The 24,825-nt window shown below is 51.4% G+C and overlaps 3 protein-coding genes across 5 annotated transcripts in view; 2 read left to right on the forward strand and 1 right to left on the reverse strand.

The window, feature by feature from the left end:
* Positions 1 to 4,041, forward strand: part of TMOD4 (tropomodulin 4) — a 29,923-nt gene extending 25,882 nt beyond the window's left edge. Inside the window, exon 10 of the mRNA XM_029580647.1 lies at positions 3,778 to 4,041. Coding sequence (XP_029436507.1) covers positions 3,778 to 3,800 — 23 coding nt within the window. The 3' untranslated portion in view covers positions 3,801 to 4,041. The remainder of the gene's footprint in view (positions 1 to 3,777) is intronic.
* Positions 4,042 to 5,253: 1,212 nt separating this feature from the next.
* On the reverse strand, positions 5,254 to 9,396 carry LOC115078014 (sodium channel modifier 1-like). 2 transcript variants are annotated; one of them, XM_029580576.1, is made up of 9 exons: positions 9,222 to 9,396; positions 8,920 to 8,990; positions 8,660 to 8,748; positions 7,656 to 7,753; positions 6,918 to 7,018; positions 6,651 to 6,817; positions 6,186 to 6,321; positions 5,700 to 5,845; positions 5,254 to 5,418 (listed from the first exon to the last, which is right to left on the reverse strand). In XM_029580576.1, exons 1-8 carry the CDS (start codon positions 9,270 to 9,272, stop codon positions 5,746 to 5,748), a joined length of 813 nt encoding a protein of 270 aa, XP_029436436.1. In that variant the 5' UTR covers positions 9,273 to 9,396; the 3' UTR covers positions 5,254 to 5,418; positions 5,700 to 5,745. The 2 variants fall into 2 exon arrangements, with proteins under 2 accessions (XP_029436436.1, XP_029436435.1); XM_029580575.1 differs by having other exon boundaries at positions 5,254 to 5,845.
* Positions 9,397 to 9,489: 93 nt separating this feature from the next.
* Positions 9,490 to 21,411, forward strand: LOC115078015 (lysM and putative peptidoglycan-binding domain-containing protein 1-like). Of its 2 annotated transcripts, XM_029580578.1 has the most exons (4): positions 9,490 to 9,657; positions 10,348 to 10,635; positions 12,918 to 13,210; positions 19,579 to 21,411. In XM_029580578.1, the coding sequence occupies exons 2-4, from the start codon at positions 10,456 to 10,458 to the stop codon at positions 19,760 to 19,762; spliced, it is 657 nt and encodes a 218-aa protein (XP_029436438.1). In that variant the 5' UTR covers positions 9,490 to 9,657; positions 10,348 to 10,455; the 3' UTR covers positions 19,763 to 21,411. The 2 variants fall into 2 exon arrangements, with proteins under 2 accessions (XP_029436438.1, XP_029436437.1); XM_029580577.1 differs by having other exon boundaries at positions 9,490 to 10,635.
* Positions 21,412 to 24,825: the final 3,414 nt, after the last annotated feature.

The following is a 24,825-nucleotide window of genomic DNA, read 5'->3' on the forward strand; positions in this document are numbered from 1 at the left end:
CGGTGTAACCAATGGAGCCGGGCTTCGGACTGGTCCCCAACGAGGAACCGCCATGCCGTCCAAATGTCCTTCCTCGAACGGACTGGGACCACGACGACCAACAAGAGGAACTAGATCGATACGGGGCCCCCGACAATCTCTGTGGCGGCGACTTCCTGGGCCCACAAACGCGGGACCTATTGGAAAACGAAGACTGGGCCCTGTATCTGTCCTCCAGTAACTTGTACTCCCGGTTTTCACCAAAGTACTGCATCAGGTCGCCCAGTTGTTTGCCAAATAACAACTTCCCCTTAGAAGGGAGCGAGCCTAGGTGTGCCTTGGAAGATCCATCCGCCGCCCAATCACGGAGCCACAGGAGACGTTGTGCCGAAAACTGCCGAGACCATGGCTCTAGCCGAAGGCCGCAGAAGGTCGTGCATCGCCTTCGCGCTGTACGCAATAACTGCCTCCAAGTTGACCGCTTGCTCCGCCTCCTCACCCGAGAGGCTCGCCTTGGCCTGAAGAACCTGAGCCCAGCGCAAGCCGGCTCTCAGGGCAAATACTACCCATAGCCGCCCGGGCGCCCAGAGCCGAAACCTCAAAGACTTTCCTGAGCTGAGACTCCAGCTTTCTGTCTTGGATATCCTGGAGCGCCGCGGCTCCCGTCACCGGAATCGTCGACCGTTTAGTGACTGCCGAAACCGCTGCGTCCACTCGCGGAAGACGGGGGGATTCCAACGCGTCCTCCGGCAACGGATACAGCTTGTCCATAGCTTTACTAACCTTGAAGCCCAACTCCGGGGTGTCCCATTCGCGAAGGAGAATATCCGAAGCGGAAAAATGGACCGGAAAAACCAACGCGGGTCCTGTCAGGCCCAACAACACCGGGTCCATCTTGGTAAATCCTTTCTAGGCTCCATGGGTGGGGCATCCACACCCACTTCCAAGAAAAAACAGCCGGAGTTAGCGGTGCAAGTTCCTCCTTCCGGAACAAGTGCACCACCTTGGGGTGGGCACCCTCCCCCGCGTGGATCGTATCCGCGTGCGCACCGTCGTCCCGCGGGACCCCTAATCAGGGTCTTCGTCCCCGGATGAAGCCGATTTGGAGTCGGTCTCCTGGGGGGCCCCGCGGCCTGAGCGCCGTTCGCTAAGCGGATCCACGGGTCTCCGTGTACCCTCCCCCGCTCGCTTCTTCTGGGGATCAGACAGACTGTCAGAACCCCCTTACCGACGATCCCTTCCGCATTGAGCGTATATTTATTTAAATATTTATTTAAAATTTTTTTTTTTTTTTTTTTTTACTTCCAAGCCCCGCGAGGGCCGACAAAACCGAGGCCTCAGGATCGGAGGAGACCTCCTCCTGACTCCGAACCGCCGCAGAAGCAGCCCCCCCGCGGGGGAACCCCCCCGGGGTCCCGCCGCTGGGGAGACAACGCCGACGAAAACGAGGCCGCAGGAGCGGAGGAGGCCTCCTCCTGACTCCCAACCGCCGCGGAAGCAGCCCCCCCCGGGGTCCCGCCGCTGGGGAGACAACGCCGGCGGCATGCCGCCATTTTTCACCGCGTGGCCTCCCCTACGGACTCTAAAATGGCCGCCGTTCCCGCGCTGAGCGGGAACAGGCCGGCCCTGCCTTCCCCTTCAGGGGCAGCGCGCGGCGGCGATCGCGGTCGAGCGCGAACTCCCCGACCGCCCTCGGACGGCCCTTCACCGCCCGATAGACAGGAAAATAAAGCCCGTCGATCTGCACGCGCGGTCTGTAACGCCCCTCGGCATGCACCGCACCGGCCCGGACCACCGAAGCCGCCAAGAGACCAGAAAAAAATTTCAAAAAACCGCCCGCGGAACGCTCCCCCTGCGAAAACCAAAGCCAACCTCACAGACGGCGAAAACGGCAAGAAAGAAAAACAAAGTCCCCTTTTTTTTTTTTTTTTGCTACCTGCCGCTGACCTTGGTCCTGAAGTGTCCGGTCCAGCGGGGGTGAGTGAACCGGGCTCCCCGGTGTCACCCCTGGCGCTGCTGCCAGAGACAGGCCGGGTCCTCAACCCTCAGCAGCGGCCTCAACCAGGGAGGGGTAGTCCCCTCAGGACCTCGCAACCCCCCTGGGAGGCTTTCAGGACAAGCGAAGCCGTTCTATAACTTTCCTTTTTTTTTTTTTTTTTTTACAATCCAAACAATTAAACCAAATTAAACCAAATCCAACAACCCTGACTAGCTAAACAACTACCCAGGGATCCTCAGAGCCTGTGGGTGAACCTGCCCCATCTGCTGGAGACAGAGAAAGACTGACGAGCTGTGGGTGGTGCCTTACTATATGTGAGGGTGCCCGACAAGTCTTGCTCTGTCTCCATCTGCTGGTGCGGAGTCACAACCCAGGTGTCTGGACTGATCCTGGTACGTACAGGGAACAGAGGTTTCAAAGTTAAAATCCACAACAAAGAATCCCCCAGATACCCATCTTCACAAGGAGTTCCTCAGGGTTCCTCTCTCTCACCAACACTTTTCAACTTATACCTTCTCCCGCTTTGCCAACTGCTAAACAAATTGAACCTAAAACACTTCATATTCGCCGACGATGTCCAGATTGTGATCCCCATCAAAGAATCCATCACTAAAGCTCTAGAACTTTGGGAAAACTGTTTTCAAGAAATTAACGATCTCTTATCCAGCTTAAATCTTATTCTAAACCAATCAAAAAGCGAATTCATGCTAATCTCTCCAGATAATTGCAAAATCACTACAAACCCGCCAGCCAACTTGCAAATCTCAAAAGTAAGAGATTTAGGAGTTTCTATAGACAACCGGCTAAATTTAAAATCGTTTATCAACCAAACAACCAAAGACTGCTTCCACAAACTGCACGTATTAAAAAGAATAAAACCCCTATTTCATTTCCATGATTATAGAACAGTGCTCCAAGCAATAATATTTGCGAAAATTGATTACTGCAACTCTATCCTTCTAGGCCTCTCATCATCCCACACTAAACCTCTCCAAATGATACAGAACACGGCAGCAAGAATTCTAACAAACAAAAGGAGAAGAGATCACATTACACCAGTCCTCAAAGACCTTCACTGGTTACCAATCCACTACAGAATAATTCATAAGTCCCTCACCACAATCTACAAAAATATCCATGGACTGGCTCCACTCCATCTACAAATAGCTCTCAAAAAACATTCCTCCAACAGACCCATCAGAGAAGCATATAGAGAATATCTACAAGTACCTCACAACAATACCACCCAACATATAACATTGAGAGATCGGGCCTTCTCCACAGCAGGTCCCCCACTATGGAACTCAATCCCCTTAGAATTACGACAGGAACCATGTCTTCCAACCTTCAGGAAGAGACTTAAAACATGGCTGTTCATGAAAGCATTTCCGGACCCTTAATGATTCACTTCCATCAAATGCAGCAACACTGAGCATCTTCTATTAAACTGAAACAGACAATACCAACCAATCACTACAATGTTTTACTTTTTGTTAAACTTTTTATCTCTCCTCTAACTCTAATCCCAGTTAGAATAACCCCTGTTTTATTGTAACTTTTTCTTCTACGCACTTGTTATACTTTTGTAATGTATACTCTTACGTTTTAGCTATGTACGTTATAATGTATTGCTCACCCCCTTGTTTTATGTAAACCGACATGATACGAACTGCCGTGAATGCCGGTATAGAAAAACACAAATAAATAAAATAAATAAATAAATATCACTATTGAAAATGCTGCCAGGGAGGTGTTTTGGGTTTTGAAAATCATTGATGTTAAATTTGTCTTTCTCCCAGGTCGCAAGCAGAAGAAGGCGTAATCCAGGGGCTTCTGCCCCATCTGCCCCCCCTCCCCCTATAACCCCAGAACTACCCTGGAACCCGAACACCATCGGCCCCCTGGCTGTTTGCATCCACGCACCACTGGATTTTGGGAGCAGGGAGCGGTTGTGTTTCTTCCCCCTTGAACTTGGACTCTTCTCAGGTTAATTTTTAACTTGAAATAAGTCAAAACAAAGCTATTTTGGTTACAGATGTAAATAAAGATCGCTACAATAGAAAGACGGGTTTGCAGGATTTCTTCTGTGGAGGCTCCCGCTAGTGCAAACTTCTCCTCTCGTTTTCCAGGGCCAAGAACGGAGTAGAAAGCCACGAATGCTTCCCGTTCGGGACACAATCCCAGAATCCTTGCTGTGATCCAGAAGAGATGGACCGGGGGTGCTGGAAAGGCTTGGGGGCACCTCGCCTGTTTTGAGCCTCGCCTGCGGGCGCCGCCGACTCAGGCCAACGCTGCCCAGCAGTTAAGGGGTTAACGCAGAGGGAGGTTTACCTAATGCCTTTGAAAGGCAGGGGCAGATTCAGGGGCTCTTAGGAAGACCCCACAAGGCAGTACAGCGAGAGAGAGAGAGAGAGAGACACGAGTTAAGCGTCAGTGGAGGGGACAGAAGCTCAGAGCTGTCCGTTTAAGAGGTAAACTCATTCTTTCTGGATAACAGCATTACCATTTTCTCAACCTCTCGCTCCGAAGAGTTGTTGCCCTCTGATTTAACGCGGTGCAGGATTACGACCTCTTCCCTTGTTCTTTTTCCAAATCTCCTTCTTCTGAGCCGACGGACTACCCAATCCGTTCTTGCTTTTAGATGACTCTGAGGGACCCAGGGACTCTTGTCTGGTCACACCTAGCCCTGGCACAGGTAGGGGGACTCCTGAGCAGCTGAGATCTGGCATTGAGGAAGTGCTGCGTAGGAAGAGGAGGCAGGGTGCTTCTCGACCTGTCTGGGCCGGGGCCAGCCTTCGTGACACACCTTGGTTAGAAACAAGCAGCTTGCTATAGAGAGGGACGTCACCCCTTTCTGATATCTCCAGTTGCAAAGCCACAGGAGCTGCGATGTTCTCTCCAGCATCTCATTGCTTCCCCGATGAGGGCAGCATGGGAAACTGCATCCTTCCGAGACAGCAGCAGCAGCTCCCTCTGCCTGTGACTCGCCTCAAGGAGCTTACGCTAAGAATTATTCCTTTCCTCTGGGTCTGACCCAGCATGTCCCAGTGTATTTATACCCAGGGACATCAGCAGGTGAAATGGATCCACATGGCTTGGGTTACAGAGAGAATAAGGTGCTCGGAGAGTGGTTCCAGACCTTTCTCCAGACTGCATTGCCCAACCCTCTTTCCCCCTGCAGTGACGCTGTTTTGCTTGTATAGAGCAATATTATCACACATAAGCACGTTGGGCCTCATTACTACCAGCACCCCCAAAAGATAGCAACTGCCAAAAACAGGGTATAAAGCATGTATTTCCATACACATACATTGACATAACAAAAGGAGACAGGTGTAAAATCCGCAGAGGGAGGAGCAGAGCCAGGACAAGGCACATTCATAGTCCGAGGTCTGTAGGTAACGGTGAAGACAGGAATTGCCGGGATAAGAATTGGGAGCCTACGAAGAAAAAAAAAGAGGTCTGAGCTCCCTGCAAAGCTACAACAGTCCTGACCGAACCCGGCGTCTTTCCACCCTTCCTGGTGTCTCATTTGAGATTCAGGGCGTGAGACCGTGGCAGCGGACGCCGGACACAAAGCTGTCCGCTGCCCACCCGCGAAGCTTTCCCCAGCCTCACTGGATTGAGCTGCAATGTAGAACCTGGGCCGGGAGGAAGAAACGCCCGCAGTCCCCCCTGCTTGCTGGTGCCACAGGCCCCCCCGAGAGTGTTTTTATCTCACACTCAGTCCAGAACAAAAAGCAGGGCTCCCGGGAGCGCTGGAAGGGTCACAGGGTCAGGAAGGCCGGAGGCTGTTCCTCGTCGGAATCAAATTCCACGTTTTCATCTTTGGTCCACTGGCCCGAGGCATCCTGGATCCAACCAGAGCTGCAGAAGAGAGAGAGAGAAGAGGCGGGTGAACGCCTGTGCAGACGGAGATGGCACGCATGGGACCCCCCCCCCGGATGGGGGAGGGACGGGGAGAATCCTCAGTAGGAGCAAACGTAAGGAAGCGGATACGTGAACGGTCTCCTCTCATCTGACAACGGTGCCAGAAAAGGGGGCACAAAGGCTTTAAATGGGAATGTTTTTTAGAAGTTCCCACTCTGGTCGGCACTGATGGTCTGCGTTACAAGGTGCAGGCGCGGGAGGCAGATTCCAAGGATACCAATGTGGGAACTTTATCGTCATCTATAATAAAGCCCTTCCCCGTCCCGTGTTTGTTTACCTTCTCAGCAGCAGGTAATGCTCTATAGCACGGCGCTGATCACAGCCTTCTGAGCCAACCTCGGGACAAAGGGCGCGTGGCGTGGCCTTTCCCGTGCTCCGCTTCTTCACTTTCCAACCTCGCCCCTTCAAGGAACCTGTCAGCGAATTTCAGCAAAAAACCCCCACATTACTACTACTTATCTCGCTAGCGCTACTAGGTATGTGCAGTGCTGTATGGTCCCTGTTCCAAAGAGCTTACCAGCCAGTCAAGATACATAAAAAAAAAAAACTACAGAGAAGCTTGCAAGGTCTTGCTGAAGGCTGCATGAAAAGCGAGCAAGCAGCAGTGCTGGGTTCCACTGCGCGAAACAAGCCTGTCGCTTTAAAAGTAAACCTCATACCTATTCTGCCATGAAGCCGGGCCCGACATATAAAAAAAAAATCTTCAATCACAACTACAAATAATCCAAAGTCAGCATGTTACCTGATGAGCTGCTCTGATGCCCACGAAGCCTGCTGCTGGGGGTAGCTTCTACTCCAACTGCCTCCTGGCCTGGGTAGGGGCTCTGCGCCCCGCTGCTCTCGCAGGCCGTGCCAATGGCTGAAGGCTCTGACCCAGAGTGGGCGGTGCTCGTACCACTGCTCTCTGACCTGGAAGAGGTTTTGTATTCTTGATAAGTGAGCCCATCCCTGCCTCTCTGCAACACCTGGGAGAGAATAGGCTGGAGGGGGGGGGGGAGGAAAGAATTACCTGCTCCGTCTGCAGCAGCTGTTATAGGGGGTGGCTTTCAGCAAGGCATGATGGGTGATCCTCCTGGTCTGAGCAAGCAGGGGTGCTGGGCCCGCTGGAACCTACAGAGCACAAACAGTTTCAGAGGGCTCATGGCTTCATGCTTTATTTCACTTTCACAGAGAAGTTTTACTGTTCGGGGACAGGACTGTGACCGACTTGGAGAGAAACCAGAAAACCACCACTGAGCTAGAGAAATAGGACTGCCTCTAGGGGTGAGAAAGTCACAGGCTATCCAGCTCTGTTCATTTTACTATTGGGAAGTGAACTGAAGGCCCAACCACCAACCTCACTTCACACAGCTTAACAAATAGCTTTCAGCTGGTAACAAGCCGAATTATATTCCTGCACCATCCAGTCCCAGAGGTGACAGGCTCTGTATCCCTGCCCCCATCCCCTGAGCCCTCCAGTCCTAGAGGTGACAGGCTCTGTATCCCTGCTCCCATCCCCTGAGCCCTCCAGTCCTAGAGCTGACAGGCTCTGTATCCCTGCCCCCATCCCCTGAGCCCTCCAGTCCTAGAGGTGACAGGCTCTGTATCCCTACACCTATCCCAAGCCCTCCAGACCTAGAGGTGAAAGGCTCTGTACACCTGCACCCATCCTCTCAGCCCCTTCCAAATGCAGGTTCCCTTTACGTACCCGGATCAGTCCAGACTATGGGTTATGCCTCCCTTCCAGTGAGCAAGAATGATCCCATACCTGTCCACCAGCCTCCTCAGCTTTCAGAAATGCCACCTGCTGTCGCTTCTGCACCTCATTCTCCTGATCTCGTTTCTTGCCATAAAACCACTGCAGACCTGTGGGGAGAGGAGCCAATCTCCATGTCACTTTGATTCCCAGGAGATCCACCAATGCCTATTAACAAAAAAAATGTATGCTTCCTTCTCAAAGAATATGACAGCCTTCTGTAACCCAGGTGGCTTTAACATCCTTCTTAAATGTTGAAAATAATAAAAAAAAAATCCCCACTCTCCAGAAGACACACTGATGACATTGTTAAAACATGTGAAAAGCAATCTAGAGATAACCAATATTTTCCCTTTAAACCCCTGTCACTATCACCAATGAAGAAGAGTTTTCCCAATGGGCATCCTTTTTAAACCAATATACTAGTATGGCAGTGACATGTAGTTCGTAAAAACATTAGGGGTACAATGCAAAGGGTGCTCTGGAATGAGGGGTCATGGGATGCGGGTGCTGGGATAGAATCAGGAGTAATCTAAGAAAATATTTCTTTACAGCAAGGTAATGGATAGATGGAATAGTCTTGGGTGGTGTAGACAAGGACAGTATCTGAATTCAAGAAAGCATGGGACATGCACCGGGGGAGGGGGTGGTAGGTATTTAGAGATGAGCAGTTGTGTGGATGGACAGACTAGTTCGGCCGTACAGTCTTTTTCTGCCTTCAGGTTTCTATGCAAGAAGTAGAAGTCACAACCCTGGAAGAAATGGAATAGTATATCTGGAGATTTTCTCAGGGCTTCAGGGGGCCACCTGTTTTCCTGCACTGTAGCTCATGGGAGTAGGGGCCCTGCCGATCATGTGCTGCTAGCAATATGGCACCAAACTTGGATGCCCATCAACAGTGCCTCCCTCCAGCACTCACTGCACAGGTCGCTGACCGTGCCCTCATGCACAAGCTGTAGGCTCCTCGGGGCAGGGAATGCGACTGTACTGTGTACACCTAGGGACATGCAACTTACTGGCTACGTGTTTCTTCCCAGCCCTGTGTACGGTGAGCATGTCCAGCGTATCAAAGACAGGCCGGTGAGTGCACACGGTGCAGGCATACCTGAGACAGCAAGAGAAAAAAAAAAGACAGCACATCAGTCGCCTCTGCTTCTCAGGCAGCACATCTTACACCACATGAGACATCGCAGGCTGAAATCATTCATTTCTCTTCTACTGCAAAAGTGGGAGCCAAAGCTGGGCTCGGCCACAGGATTTCCAGGCCAGACCGGACCTTCCGTTCTTCAGGAGCAGCGCCTCGTCTTCAGGGATGAAGCTTGCAAGGAGCTCTGCCACTCTTCTCTTCTGCAAAGCCAAGCACAGCAGCTGTAAGGATGACTAAAGACATGGGAAGGGGAGCACAGATCTGATTCCCACTCGACCCCCGGGGACCCAGAAATCCGCCCTGTGGCCCAGACAGGCAGCAGAGAGTCCCTCCGAGCTCCTGGGATACGACGGGCGTGACGTGGAATAGCTAAATGATCGGGGATGTGTACCGGGATTGGGCTCTGGTCCGTAGAAAGCCCCGGGACTCACCTTCAGCACGTTCAGCTGACTCCCATCGTCACCCTCACGCTTAAACGACATGATGCAGCCTAGGCCGCGCTCCTCCCGGTCGCCGTACTGTCGAGGCCCCTGGGTTTCGCGAACTGCATTTCCCGGCGTGCTCCCCCGTGTTTTCCTTATGCCGACCTCCGACCAGGACTACAACTCCCAGAATACGCTCTCCGCCGCCATGACAGTATGCGTCAGGGAGCTCGGGGATTGTGGGTAACGAAGTTCCGGCTTTACTCTTCGCCCTGCGTCGGCGGAAGAGTGGGGCGGGGCTTTCGCTTGCCCCGGAACTACAACTCCCAGAGCGCCTGGGTACTTCTGCAATTGAGTCCGCTGTCACTGGCATTGGAACACGGAGAGCCGGCAGCTTCCCTCTTCTAACGCAGGGAGGACCAGAGCAGAGGGGGCAGAAACTCTAGTGGGTGTGAGAGGGTAGAAACCCCAGTGCGGCCTGAGAGAGGGGGCAAAACCCCCAGTGCGGCCCGAGGCAGGGGGAGAGAGGGGGCAGAAACCCCTGAGTGGCCTGAGGCAGGGGGAGAGAGAACAGAAACCCCTGAGCGGCCTGAGGCAGGGGAAGAGAGGGGCAGAAACCCCAGCTGGATCTGAGGGGAGCACAAACTCCAGTGTGGTCTGGGGGAGGGGGGCAGAGACTCCAGTGTGGACTGAGGGTGGGGGAGAGAGGGCAGAAACCCCTGAGTGACCTGAGAGGAGCACAAACTCCAGTGTGGTCTGGGGAGAGGGGCAGAAACCCCAGTGTGGTGTAAATGAGTGGGAGAAAGGGGACTAGAAACCGGGTGTGGTCTGAGGGAGGGAGGAGAGGGGAATAGAAACCCTGGAGTGGTTTGAGGCAGGGCTGCTGACCTCTCCTAGCTCGGGATGTGTTATAGTGAATGAGAGAGAATCAGGGAGCAGAATCAAGTTACTGCTGTCTGTCTTTAATAAGAAAGAGTCATGAGAGCGCAGCACAACAACATTGTTATGGCCAGATTTTGTGTAATTTGATTTTAGTGATTAAAGCTTGCTGGGAGGAGTAACTGCACAATGGCACAGACTGCTGCTGCTGCTTGCTTTGAAGAAGCTGCTAACTAGTGATGCTGTTTGTTCCCAGCTGAGCCCTGTGGGAAGATTCTTGGCAGGTCCCCTGGGAGTGAGGGGCGGAATCTGTCACAGACTCTGGACAGCCCCCACGGTTTAGGGACCTGGGTGTACAGGAGCGATGGCATCCTCCCCCGGGCAGGGGTCCTCAGGAGGGTCTGCTCTGCTGCGCGGTGCCAGGACCCGGTCTTACGGAAGCCTGGTGCAGTCTGCCTACTCCCCCGTGAGACAACGCAGGATTGAGCACCAGCTGGATCCAGGGGACACCTTACAGGGATTGGCACTCAAATATGGCGTTACGGTAAGACTGGTGTGCCAACCAAAGTGATGTTGATCCAGTTGGATCCTTAGCTTTTATTCGTTATTGCCTTTTGTTTTGAGATGTAAATACCTCTCCGATTCTGATTTTCCATTCCGTTCACTTTTAATGTGACGTCTTGTAGATCTTTTTAGCCGATTTGCAATGGGAAGAAGGTGTAGGAGATCACTGTGTCTGTGTTTTCCTCATGGCGCTTCCCTGTGTAAATGTGGGCAGCATGCACAACGCCAGTGCATTGCTATCCACACTCTTTGCCTGTGCCCGAAAGAATGTGCAGAGATCGGAAAATGAAATCTCTCCATGTGCTTTCACGCCCACAACCTAACTCTGCCCCTTTATTCATGTGGACTTTAACCCCTCTCCTGGGATTGGGAGGGGGGGCAATATTCAGACTGTCTTTAGGTGGATCACCCCACATTCACCTGTTTAAAAAAAAAAGCTGTGCTTTTCCCTTGGACCTCAGTCAGTGACCTAGAACCTCAGATTACAAGAGACCGACTCCTTCGCCTGTAACTAAACCCTAAAAATCTTATAACCCACTTATCACAACAGATCGCCGTTCTAAGTGGAGAGATGGAAAAGGAAGGCCTGTAAGGGGGTGTGTGTGTGTGTGTGAATATTCTTTCTTTCTCGAAATCAAAAGCCTGGGGGAGAGAGTGAATAACTGGAGTCTTAGCTGATGGTGATCCTTTTTTAATGGGATGTGAACTTTCCACAACCACACGGCCTGCCCCCCCCCTTGTCAAATGTGACTGTAGACGTGTCTTTTACAGGGTGCTCAGAAGCCCGTGCCCCACCCTCAAGGAGAAATGGCTTTTATATTTGCTCTTTTGTAACAATCAGGCTGATCCAATAGAGTGCGCTCAGCCGAGCGCACTGTTTAACCCGTGGTTGGACGCGCATCCACGAGCCCTTATTCCAGAAGGGGATTAGCGCGTCCAAAACGCACGTCCAACCCCCCCCCCCCCCCCCCGCCCGCGAAACTAGTGGCGCTCAACACACGCAAATGCATGTTGATGAGCGCTATTAGCTATTCTCCCCGGATCCGACCCCTCATATTTTTACGCTCAGAAACGAATGCCTGCCCCCAGCGATATTAAGTCTGAGGAACCAAAAGGTTTAAAAAAAAAAAAAAGCATGCTGGCGGTCAGGTTAGGAAAAGGGGCGCTCCATTAACGAGCATCCGTTTTCCTAGCCCTTGGGTTCCGTTTTCCCAATTCACTGACAGCCACCTCTCCTGGGTGCCCTCTGCCGAGGAGGCGCTAGAGGCGCACGCTTGTCCCTAGCGACTCCGCGACTCCTTGGCAGAGCAACCCTCTCCCCTCATTTAAATATTCTATCGCGCGCCCAAGAGAGGTGGCTGGGCACGCGCTAGGAAAGCGGACGCTCAACACCGAGTGCCTCTTTTCCGAGCGGCTTTATTAGAACGGCCTGAATACGTGACTCCTGGAACCCTTTTGTCTTTGGGGACCCACCAAAGAGCAGAGACACAAGCACACGCCGTGGCATCACGGGAGCTGTCATAGATTCACACCTCCGCTAGATCAGTTGCATTTTGACTGTTGCTTTCATCTGGTGAATGTTAACCTAAAATTGTTGCTGATGATTTTTATATTCCGAGGATGCCGCAACCAGGTTTGGTTTGCTTTAAAATTCAGGAAGATGCCACTGTGTTTTCAGAGGGGTAGCCGGGTTCGTATGTAGTGGCAGAAGCGACACAGAGGCCGGTGGCACCTTAGACTAACAGAGTTATTGAGGCATCGGCTTTCGAGGACAAGAGTTTGAAATGCAAGTCACCTTTCCACCCATGCCCGGCTGCATCCGACGAAGTGGATTCTGGTCCTCGAAAGCTGATGCCTCAATAACTCTTGTTAGTCTAAGGTGCCACCGGTCTTTGTGTCGTTTCTACTACCCTATGCAAACACGACGGCCATTTCCTAAATTTGAAGCAAATCAGGTGCCACCAGCCTGTATTTGGTTCCGTGTCCTGTTGATTTACCCAGTGGGTCCACGTCATGGCCTTTGAGGGCCATGAGCACTTCTGGTTTTCATGTCCGTGCTCGGGCAGAAAGTCAGGTTCCGCTCCAGATTTTTGCCTACCCTGAGAATGGTACCTGGGTGTGGCCCTCAAAGGCTGGTTTGGAAGAGCCCCGTGTCACGCTCGGGACCTGTATATGTGCTCTGTGACGGCACCACGTCAGCTTGCACTTACTCTGGCCTTTCGTCACCTCCGTGCTTCTTGTTTCCCCGCCTTCCCTTCCTAGATGGAGCAGATTAAGCGAGCGAACAGGCTGTACACGGGCGACTCGATCTTTTTGAAGAAAACCCTCTACATCCCCATCCTGATGGAGCAGAAGGGGCTGAGCCCCGAGGAGGAAGGAAGAGGCGAGAGGGATGTAAGCACCAACCAGCCAGAGGAGGGGGAGGAGGAGACGGTGGCGCAGGGGGCCGCCCAGCCTGAGGACCTGTCTGCCAAAGATTTCTTGAAGAAACTGGATTCTAAAATCACGGTGTCGAAGAGGGCTGTGGTGAAGACCCTGCACAACAGCGAGATCTTGTGAGTACAAAGTCCCTGGTCCTGAAGGTAAAGCCTTTGAAGAGCAGGCATGAGAGAAGTGTCTGCCGGGGGTTATGCACACGGATGGATAGCAAAGGGTGGGTGGGTATAGAGTGAGGGGGCAGCAGGAGAAGCAGGGTTGTGGAGATGGCGGGAGCTTGCGAGTCACGGTGCAGGACTGAATCGCCCATCGCTGCACAATGTCTACGCAAGAGGGGTTCCACCCTCCTCTCGTGCTGTGGGCAGGCGGGGGGGGGGGGGGGGGGGGGGGGGGGGGGCTGACAGCTTGTCACATCCAGCAGGGATCTCTGTCGCCCTTTCTAGAGCAGTGTCCTGACCTATCCCAAATGCCTGCCCCACTGTGCTTGAGGCAGTGTCTGCTCAAGTGACTTCTGTAGAACAGGCCCCCTGACCTCTAATTAAAAAAAAAAACATGTTATATTCGCGCTGGGGATTTCATGTCTTGAAAGACTGGGTCAGTCTCCTAAGGGTCTTTTGTATTCTAGGTTGCACAGATTGCATTTAGGTTTGTCCTTATGCTTGGGATAAGTGACGAGCGTCTCAGTTGCCTCTCCAGTTCTGTGGCAGTGGCAGCTTCCGGTGCTTTTCTCCTGTCATGGAGCACCTCCAGCAGGCTGAACCACTAGGGTCCTGAAATGAGAAGTGCCTTCCCAGCAACATCTCTAGACCCCCCCTCGTTTCCATCTCAGATAGTGGAGAAAATGAGCATACAGAGTGCCATGCTGAGTCAGACCATGGTCCATCAAGCCCAGCATCCCATCTCTGACGTTGGTCAGTCCAGGTCCCAAAAAAGATCTAATTCCTGTCACTCCCAAGGATAGCAATAGCGTTCCATGGTCTACCTGGCTGATCATGTGCTATGGACTTTTCCTCCAGGAACTTGTCCAGACCTCTATTAAACCCCGCTACGCTCGCCACCCTCATCACGTCCTCTGGCAGCAGCTTGATTGTGCGCTGAGTGAAAAAGTCCTTTCTACCATCTCTTTTGAACCTGCTGGTTGCTAGTTTCATGGAATGCCCCTCATTTGAAAAGGTAAATCTTCAAATTTGATCCCCTCACTCGTTCCCTTTCCAGGTCATTTTATGAATCTGTTAAACGGCAGAGGTCCCAGTACAGATGCCTGTGCTACTCCACTTTTTGGGAAACTGCCCACACAAGGACACTGCCTCCTGTCCCCATGACTTTGTAATTTCCTGAGGAGTCTTTCATGAGGAACTTTGTCAAATGCCTTCTGAAAATCCAGGTATACCGTATCACCCTTAGCCGCATGTCTGTTTAGAATAGCTTCTACCATTTTGTCCAGCACTGACATCAGGCTACCGGGTTATGGTTTCCCAGTCACCCCCTAGAGCCCTCTTTTTTTTTTTTTTTTATAAATTGGCACTACATTGGCCACACTCCAGCTTTCAGGTATTGTGGCTGTTTTAAATAGGGGGGAGTGGGCCAACTATGGCCATCTGGCCAGAACCGGCAGGTCTCCAGGTTTTTTTTTTGTGGCCCACCTATCTCGAGCTGGAGCCCCATTATGTGCGGCCCGCCGAGATTCTGACCCGACCTCATCCTCAATGGCCTAACATCGCTCGCATCGGCCCGTCATTTCGGGCCTTGGTTGATGATGTTTGGGCTGGCGGATCCAGGGCAGTGACAGCATGGGCTTTTTGATTGCTTGCGTCTTCAAAGGTATTATCTCCAGGCACGTGGGTAGCATTACTTCCCATCCGTGACTGTAACTGACTAGTGCTAAATGAAGTTCAGTGAATTACCCCAGGTTGGTGTTCGTTCACATTGCATATCGTGTGTCTGACAACTAGTTTAGAGTGACAGTAGTGACAGAATATTGTTGCTGGCTTGGAGTCCTTTGAGTAGCCCTGTGGGTAAATAAGGAAGTAACCTTTCTGCCCCCATCCTTTCTCAAGGACAGGGGTGGGCAATTAATTTTCCCATGGGGCCACATGAGAAATTGGGATGGTTTTAGAGGGCCGGACTAATATAATTAACTCAGTTCTCAATAGTCCTCCTTATGAAAAGACAGCAGTTTACCACCAATGTATGTCCTCTGAGAAAACACAACAAATAAGACCGATACAAACGCTTACATGCTAGCAAAATATCTCATCTCGGTAACAGACACAGAACCGACCTAACATACTCCCAGGATCTGTAGTAATGCACATAAACTAATCCGCACACAGTTACACCTGTATTATGGAATACACTCAAACAGGAGCAACCCTATCTATGAAAAGGCAACACTACAAATATTACATCAGACCCTAAACACCAATACACCTCTTATTAGAAAAACAGAACTAACAAGCAGCTATAGATCCCCAAACAGAAATAATTGTAAAACTATACTAATAAGCAGAATAAATGTTTCAAAACAGCTATGAACAGAATAACATCCAACAATTAAAAACTCATAAAAACTATTAAACATTCTCCAAACACCAATAAAATATTTCAAAAAAGCAGACATCATACAATTAAAATGGCAGTCAAGAAAAATAAACTTAAAGCCACCTTTACTTACCCCCTCCAGCAGCTCTCCTACTCCCCTTCCCTGCAGGCCATGGCACACACCAGAAGCAGCAGTAGAAGCTAAGCTCTATACTTATGGTCCTCTTCCTTAGTGCCCATGTCTCTCACACACACACCATACCAATCATGCCCCCATGACCAGTTTCTGTCTCTCACACACCAATCATTTCCCAAACAGTCTTTGGCACACACACACCAGTCACCTTCCTGAACAGTTTCTCTCATGCCATACACACACACACACACACACACACACAGGCTTCCCACTCCCGTGTTCTACTTGCATATATGGTCTTCTCACTCTCATAATCACTTTCTCTGTCTCTCTCTCTCTCACACACACACACACACTCACTCACCAGTCTCTCACTCCCATGCTTGTTCTCTCCACATGCACAGGCTTCTCATTCCCAAAATCACTTTCTTTCTCTCTTACACACACACACACACACACCAGTCTCTCACTCCCATGTTCTCTTTCAGATATACCGGCTTCTCCCTCCCATGATGTGTCTCACACACACCCAGGTTTCTCACTCCCATGCTCACTCTTTACATGCACAGGCTTCTCATTCCCATAATCACTTTTTCTCTCTCTCTCACACTCACACACACACACACACCAGTCACCTGATCTCACTCATGCATACACACACACACAGGCTTCCCACTCCCAAGTTCTCTTTCAGATATACAGGCTTCTCCCTCCCATGCTGTGTCTCACACACACCCAGGTTTCTCACTCTCATGCTCACTCTCTTCACATGCACAGGCTTCTCATTCCCATAATCACTTTCTCTCTGTTACACACACACCAGTCTCTCTCATTTCCATGCTCACTCTCCCCGTGCACAGGCTTCTCATTCCCTGAATCACATTCTCTCACATTCACACACACCAGTCTTTTTCTCTCACACACACAGTCACCTTACCAAGCAGTCTCTCTCTCTCATGCATGCACACTCACCCAGGTTTCTCACTCCCACAACTCCAGGCTTCTTATGCTCATGCTTTCCCACATACCCAGACTTCTCACTTCCATGCTTTTTCTCACACACACACACACACATCAGTCACCTCCCTGACTAATGCCTCACACTCTCACATACACATCAGTCATCTCCCTGAGCAATCACTTTCATTGTCTCTCACATACACACACACATCAGCTCTCTGACCACTCAATCACACACAGGCTGGCTGGCTGCTTCTCACTCTCTCTTACTCACTTCCTCTTCCCCCTACATATGTCACGGAGTTTTTTGCCGGTCCACAGCGCGCGCTCCCGGTCTCTCCCGCTGCCGTTGCCGCTGGGCTGTCTCACGTTCAAGCCCAGTGGGAACGGCAGCGGTGTTGGAAGAAGCTATGGCACCCGCGGCTGGCCTTTTCTTCTTCCCGCGCCTGCCCCTCCCGTGACCCGATACAGGGAGCGGTGCGCGGGAAGGAGAAAGAGCCGTGCCGCGTCGGCTGCAGCATCGGCCCCCGAGCAATTGAACCTGCCGGCAATCGAGAAGAGAGTCAGCAGCATGAGCCCCCGCAGGCCAAGAAAGAAGAATCCCTTCGGCCGCGGGAGGCTCATGCTGCTGACTCTCTTCTCGATTGCCGGCAGGTTCAATTGCTCGGGGGCCGATGCTGCAGCCGACGCGGCACGGCTCTTTCTCCTTCCCGCGCACCGCTCCCTGTATCACTTCCTGTTTCGGGTCACGGGAGGGGCAGGCGCGGGAAGAAGAAAAGGCCAGCCGCGGGTGCCATAGCTTCTTCCAACACCGCTGCCGTTTCCACTGGGCTTGAACGTGAGACAGCCCAGCGGCAACGGCAGCGGGAGAGACCGGGAGCGCGTGCCGCGGACCGGCAAAAAACTCCGTGACATATGTAGGAAAGAAACTCGAGCGAAGGCACGCTGTCCGATTTGGCCGGTACTGGGCAAGGCTTGCCCAGCACCGGCCAATCGGACAGCGTGCCTTCGCTCGAGTCACTCCCTCCTCCCCCCCCCCCCCCCCCCCCCCGGACGCTGTAAAAAAAAAAACAGTTCATTCTCCGCTCCCCGATTGGCCGGCCAATCGGGGAGTGAGGGAGCGGAGAATGAACTGCTGCCTTCCCTCTGCAAGGGAAGGCAGCAGTTCATTCAGACGGGGAATGAGGCACTGCTGCCTTCCTTCTGCAAGGGAAGGCAGCAGTGCCTCATTCCCCGTCTGCTCTCAGCAGTGGGCGGGCCGGATTCAGACCGTAGGCGGGCCGGATTCAGCCCGCGGGCCGCCCCTTGCCCAGGTCTGCTCAAGGAGCTCTCCGCCCCTCCCCCTGGTGTAGACAAGAGCCAGTAATGTGGTCCCCAATGAAAGAACAGTTTGCCCACCCCTATTTTAAATAATAGGTGTTAGATTACTAGTAACAGGTTTGCCGTTTCATTTTTTAGTTCTTTGGGTAGATACCATCCGGTCCTGGTGATTTCTTATGCTTTAGTTTGTCTGTTTGATCTATTAAAACTCATTTCTGTGATAATGGAGGATATAATGTTTATTTGTTTAAATATTTCTGTTCCGCTAAATAACAGAACATCTGTGCTAAGTTACAAAAAACATACATGTTATAATGCATCCACAAATCATCATCAGTAAAGACTGAGGCAAAGAAATCATTCAGTTTTCCTGCTATTTCCTTGACTTTCCTGAATGCTCCTTTTGCCCCTCTGTCATCTAACGGCCCTACCGACTCCCTCACAGGCTTTTTGCCAAACTTCTTCTTAAATTCTCTCTTGGCCTGTCCTACTACTGTTTTACATCTAACTTACCAGTGGTTTTGCTCTTCCTTATTTTCCTCATTCGGGTCTGCTTTCCCGTTTTTAAAAGACGCCTTGTTGGCTTTAACTGCCTCTTTCACCTCACCATTAAACCATGCTGGAAGTCATTTGGTCTTCCTTCAAGCTTTTTAATGCATGGAATACATTTTATCTGGGCTTCCAAATGGTATTTTTAAACAATGTCCACACCTCATGCAAACTTTTAACCTTTGCAGCTGTTCCTTTCTGTGTTTTTTCTGATTAATTTCCTCATTCTATCATAGTCTGTCTTTTTAAAGGTATGTGACTGCAGTAGTCTAAAAAGGCAGACTGATAAAATAAGGAAATTAGTTACAAAAACACTAAAAGTAGTGTTACAAAGGTTAAAAGGGAAGCCTAGAGGCTTTGAGATATCAGGGGAGAGGATTCTTGCTTGCTCCCACCCTCCGACTTTTCTCATCTACTGTCTCCCCACACTGTGGCATTTTCCTTGCTGTAAAACTGTTTATCTAGCCAGACAGACTCTGTGGCACCTCCCGATGCTGCCAGGTCTCGCTGGAAGAATCCCTGTGTGACTCTGGACCTGTCTGATACATGCAGCTCCTAGCTGTTAGTACCCAAGGGCAGACCTTCCCCAGGGAAGCTTATGCCAGCTCCTGCTGTCGCGCACACACTGCGTCTTGGTGTTGCTGGGCTCCCAGGGACTTTATCATTATCTCGTGCCCTACCCATTCTGCGCATATATGGTTTGCATCTGTATATATATATCAGGAGCCCCCGCTGAAAACAAGGCACTCTGGTCATGTGTGAATGTTTGTAAAAGAGCGCATGCTGGGCTATTGATTTTGTCTAGAATTTGAACTATTTATTTCTTCTGGGCTGGTGCTGCTGTGCCAGGCATTTAACAAAGGCTTGCCCAGCTAAGCAGGGTGTCTGTCCGTTCCGTGCAGCGCCCAGAGGCAGGATCGTCGAGCCTGTTCTGAGCGGAGCCCGCATGAACATAAGTTAACAGGACTCTCTTTCCGCCAGGATTCCCCAGGGAGAGGCCAGCTCATGCAGCGGGACAAGCAGCTGCCGAGGCGCCACGCGAGATCAGGATGGCACCCGCTCTCCCCGCACGCACCAGCGCTCCCTGCTGGGGCCTGTGCCCCTCACCAGGACCACGCGGGCGGCGACGCTGAAGGACCACGAGGACGAGCTCTTTAAACTTTGACCTCCCAAAAGGAGCGACCGCAGCCGGGAGCGCTTCACTCTCCGTCCCCTCCGCCTTGCTGTGAAGGAGGAGGAGGGGAGCGGCCTGTCTCGAGTGGAAAACCTGCCCACAAAACTCCTCCCGGTCATTTTGGCCACCTGCTGATGCAAACGAGAGGCCAGCTTGGTATTTTGCTGTGGTTGCCCCTTGGCTGTTGGATTTCGGACCGTTCAACCTTCCTACGTAAAATGGGAATCAACCACCCTTGAAACATGTTTAGGGACAGAGGACACTGTTCGTTTGCACGCATAATGTTCTGCTGCTGAATTTGGATGGGGGACGGAGCTCCCCGCCCCCAAATCCTACAGCGTGGAAGTCTGGAGAGCCGCCGGCTCATGTGAGCCTGCCTGGTAGAGGTTGCCAGTGATGTGAATTGACAGGTTCTGCCCTGGGGTGGGGGATGGGTTGGGGCAGCATACAGAAGTACTACAGGTCCTCTTACCTGCCCAGCCAGCAAAATAGAAATATAGGGAGGGGGGGGGGGGGCAGAAGGCAGCGACAAAACTAGAATGAACGACCCTGTACCTTCTTGCAATGAGCTTAGTAGTGCTGTACTGGCAGCTCGGACCTTCGGGCCCTCTGCCCTTACACGCTGCTAAATGTCTTCAGCTAGCACAGTCTCCACCGGGCTGTTTCCCAGGTCTGCGGAGGGGACGGTCATTCATGACTTTGGGTTACTTTTTTTTTTTTTGGAAAGCGAAACACCCCCTCGCTGTCCTAAGGCAAGAAATGCCCCCCCCCCCCCCCCCGCGCTTGCCCCCCTGCAGGTTTGATTCCATCGAAGTGATGATGGCAGCAGGATGCAGCCGGCCCTGCCTTGTTAAAGAGGTGGTGGCTGTGGGGAAGGGATCTGGGGCGTGTGCAGTATCTTGCATCCATGATTTTCAACACCGACAGTACGGGCGGCCCTGCCCAGCGTACACGGGTGACTGATTTCTGTACCTCACACGGTCCCAGGAAGAGAGGCACGCCCTCCCCCACCCTCTGTCGCCATTGCCTCTTCTTTCTGGGCTGTGGTCTCGCTGTTCTCTAATCTCATTCCTGGCCCCCTCTCCTGGTTTACTGAAAGACTCTTTCTCGCTGATCGCCATCTGCCCCTTGTCTGTGTGCTAAAGTGAATGTCATGAAGAGCAGTTTGGAGGTTTACTGGATTCAATGTAGTATTTAAAAAAAAAAAAAAAAAGTCAAATACTGTGGGGGTGGGGAGACAAACAAGTGTTCTTATGTGTATAAGAGGATTGCCGGATAAAGGTCTTTCCTCTCTCCCCTGCTTGCACGCCTGTGCGGAGCGCCGCACCGATGGAGAAAACCATGCCAGGCCCGGGTTTGGAACTCGGCGGAGTTACTGAACGTGACCCGAGCGAGGAGGACTGGGCACAACCAAATCCCCTGCTTTGCCTTACTGTTTCCCCTTGTCTTTTCCTTAATGTCTTGATTTACCAAGACCCATCCAACTGTCTATCGGCCACCTACCAAACCTGAGTCCCACCTGCCCCTTGTGGCGAAAGGTTGAGCAGGAATGTGTCTGACAGTTCTGTAAGAGGGGTGGTTGGCACCTGTAAAACCTGAAAGGGAGCTTCTGTCACTGCAATAAACTCTGTACAATTTCAGGCTGAGTCCAAGCTGCATTCTTCACAGTGACCACCGGGGGCTCTCCCTGCACGTGGTAAGTGATGATGCGATCGGGCTTAGCCAGACTGGGCCTTCTGGTCCACACTCGAGAGTGAACATCTGCAGGGCTTTTGCATCTCCAGTGCGCTCCACCTGATGGAAGGAGGTCGACTAGCTCACCTTTCTGACCCTGTCTCTGAATATCGCATCACTCGGCCTTACCGACTCTTCTAACAATGCCCACCCGTCCGTTGGCCGTGTGCGTGCATCTGCCTTTTTTTTTCCCAGATATCTTCCTGAAACGGAGCCTATGACGTTACCTGCACCATTGGGAGCATAGCTAGAGTTTCCATTAAATGTAATGGTGCGAACCCCTGGGCTGCGTGCGCCCTGAATGTGTGTTAGACCCCAGTACAAGGATGATCAGAAGGCTGTCCCCCAGCCCACCCCCGCCTTAGCATAAATACACTTTCCGGGATAAGCTGTCCAGCATGCTAACCTCTTGGCCCCTTCTGTGGACTTCCATAAATCATGACGGCAGAGGACCACGAGACCACTTTACCTGCTATCCTTTCACTTCCAGGCCACTAAGAATCCTTTACACTTGTCCTAAGAGCTACTGAAGAGCATTACTGGTTTTGCCTCCCCTGTGGCGTTGTTCCTCTGTATCCACCGCCCTGCCCATGAAGAGAGACTTTTTTTGGAGTCCTTTTCCTTTGGAAGGGGGTGGGGAGAACCCATGATGGGGACCGGAAGTCATTACAGGGGCTAGGCTGTGGCGGGCATGTTCATCTGCTGATCTCAAGACCCTAAAATCCTCTGATCCAAAGAGCTACCCTCTGGGAAGGGATATCCATAATGAACTAAATAGTGGAGCAAGCGGTGTGGGTGCTATAACAGATCTGTCCCTCCTTACAGCATCATATCCAAAGAGAGACCCTCTGGGAAGGGATATCCATAATGAACTAACTAGTGGAGCAAGCGGTGTGGGTGCTATAACGGATCTGCTCCCCCCTTACAGCATCATATCCAAAGAGAGAGCCTCTGGGAAGGGATATCCATAATGAACTAACTAGTGGAGCAAGCGGTGTGGGTGCTATAACGGATCTGTCCCTCCTTACAGCATCATATCCAAAGAGAGACCCTCTGGGAAGGGATATCCATAATGAACTAACTAGTGGAGCAAGCGGTGTGGGTGCTATAACGGATCTGTCCCCCCGTTACAGCATCATATCCAAAGAGAGACCCTCTGGGAAGGGATATCCATAATGAACTAACTAGTGGAGCAAGCGGTGTGGGTGCTATAACGGATCTGCTCCCCCCTTACAGCATCATATCCAAAGAGAGACCCTCTGGGAAGGGATATCCATAATGAACTAACTAGTGGAGCAAGCGCTGTGGGTGCTATAACGGATCTGTCCCTCCTTACAGCATCATATCCAAAGAGAGACCCTCTGGGAAGGGATATCCATAATGAACTAACGAGTGGAGCAAGCGGTGTGAGTGCTATAACGGATCTGCTCCCCCCTTACAGCATCATATCCAAAGAGAGACCCTCTGGGAAGGGATATCCATAATGAACTAACTAGTGGAGCAAGCGGTGTGGGTGCTATAACAGATCTGCTCCCCCCTTACAGCATCATATCCAAAGAGAGACCCTCTGGGAAGGGATATCTATAATGAACTAACTAGTGGAGCAAGCGGTGTGGGTGCTATAACGGATCTGCTCCCCCCGTTACAGCATCATATCCAAAGAGAGACCCTCTGGGAAGGGATATCCATAATGAACTAACTAGTGGAGCAAGCGGTGTGGGTGCTATAACGGATCTGTCCCTCCTTACAGCATCATATCCAAAGAGATACCCTCTGGGAAGGGATATCCATAATGAACTAACTAGTGGAGCAAGCGGTGTGGGTGCTATAACGGATCTGTCCTCCCGTTACAGCATCATATCCAAAGAGAGACCCTCTGGGAAGGGATATCCATAATGAACTAACTAGTGGAGCAAGCGGTGTGGGTGCTATAACGGATCTGTCCTCCCGTTACAGCATCATATCCAAAGAGAGACCCTCTGGGAAGGGATATCCATAATGAACTAACGAGTGGAGCAAGCGGTGTGGGTGCTATAACGGATCTGCTCCCCTCTTACAGCATCATATCCAAAGAGAGACCCTCTGGGAAGGGATATCCATAATGAACTAACGAGTGGAGCAAGCGGTGTGGGTGCTATAACGGATCTGTCCCTCCTTACAGCATCATATCCAAAGAGAGACCCTCTGGGAAGGGATATCCATAATGAACTAACTAGTGGAGCAAGCGGTGTGGGTGCTATAACAGATCTGTCCCTCCTTACAGCATCATATCCAAAGAGAGACCCTCTGGGAAGGGATATCCATAATGAACTAACTAGTGGAGCAAGCGGTGTGGGTGCTATAACAGATCTGTCCCTCCTTACAGCATCATATCCAAAGAGAGAGCCTCTGGGAAGGGATATCCATAATGAACTAACTAGTGGAGCAAGCGGTGTGGGTGCTATAACAGATCTGTCCCTCCTTACAGCATCATATCCAAAGAGAGAGCCTCTGGGAAGGGATATCCATAATGAACTAACTAGTGGAGCAAGCGGTGTGGGTGCTATAACAGATCTGTCCCTCCTTACAGCATCATATCCAAAGAGAGACCCTCTGGGAAGGGATATCCATAATGAACTAACGAGCGGAGCAAGCGGTGTGGGTGCTATAACGGATCTGCTCCCCCCTTACAGCATCATACCTACACGGCTCTTGAAATAAATTCCATCACATTTAATTAATCGTCATGGTTGAGTTTTTATATAGAAAACACATCAGCACAGCTGTTCAGTTTGAATAAGCGCTATTTAGCGTGGGATGGGTCTTTCTGAAAGGTAAATTTTCATACACACGTGACACTGACTAAGCAGTAACTGGGGGGGCGGGGGGGGGGGGGGGGGAATCAGCCAGAATCAGTCCGGGTTTTGCTAGAGTCGTTGTCAGCCCCGAGCGTCTCTGTGTTATGCGGGAGTCTCTGGGATTTTCAGAAATTTTGGGCTCGGAATCTCCAGCAAAGTCATCAGATCGTCGGCAGAACTCCTGTGGGAAAAAAAAAAGAGTCCCCCTGCGTGCAGAAAACCTCGGGAGGTCCCGAGTCGCAGGGAAGGCCGGGACCCCCTCGGATAAGAGAGAGATCCTGGCACACTCCTCTCTGTCTCATATAAACACCCCACACGTGCGCTATCTTGTGGGTGGCTCTGGTACAAATATTTGGCCCTTGGGTTTGGAAGCCAGGAAGCAAACACTTGGAGGGGAAAACAAAAAGGACCACAAATGTATTTTAAGCTTGACAGTTTGATCCCCGAGTTGCACGTGGCAGCTGCCAGTCCCGTTGGAGAGCA

Source organism: Rhinatrema bivittatum, chromosome 16, assembly GCF_901001135.1.
Source record: "Rhinatrema bivittatum chromosome 16, aRhiBiv1.1, whole genome shotgun sequence".
NCBI classification, from domain to species: domain Eukaryota; kingdom Metazoa; phylum Chordata; class Amphibia; order Gymnophiona; family Rhinatrematidae; genus Rhinatrema; species Rhinatrema bivittatum.

Coding starts and splice junctions, on each gene's coding strand:
- LOC115078014 (XM_029580576.1), bottom strand. CDS start 9,272: ATGTCGTTTAAGCGTGAGGGTGACGATGGGAGTCAGCTGAACGTGCTG. Junction 8,991..9,221: donor GTCAGCTGAACGTGCTGAAG/GTGAGTCCCGGG, acceptor TTGGCTTTGCAG/AAGAGAAGAGTGGCAGAGCT. Junction 8,749..8,919: donor CTGCTCCTGAAGAACGGAAG/GTCCGGTCTGGC, acceptor TTGCTGTCTCAG/GTATGCCTGCACCGTGTGCA.
- LOC115078015 (XM_029580577.1), top strand. CDS start 10,456: ATGGCATCCTCCCCCGGGCAGGGGTCCTCAGGAGGGTCTGCTCTGCTG. Junction 10,636..12,917: donor CACTCAAATATGGCGTTACG/GTAAGACTGGTG, acceptor TTCCCTTCCTAG/ATGGAGCAGATTAAGCGAGC. Junction 13,211..19,578: donor CTGCACAACAGCGAGATCTT/GTGAGTACAAAG, acceptor TCTTTCCGCCAG/GATTCCCCAGGGAGAGGCCA.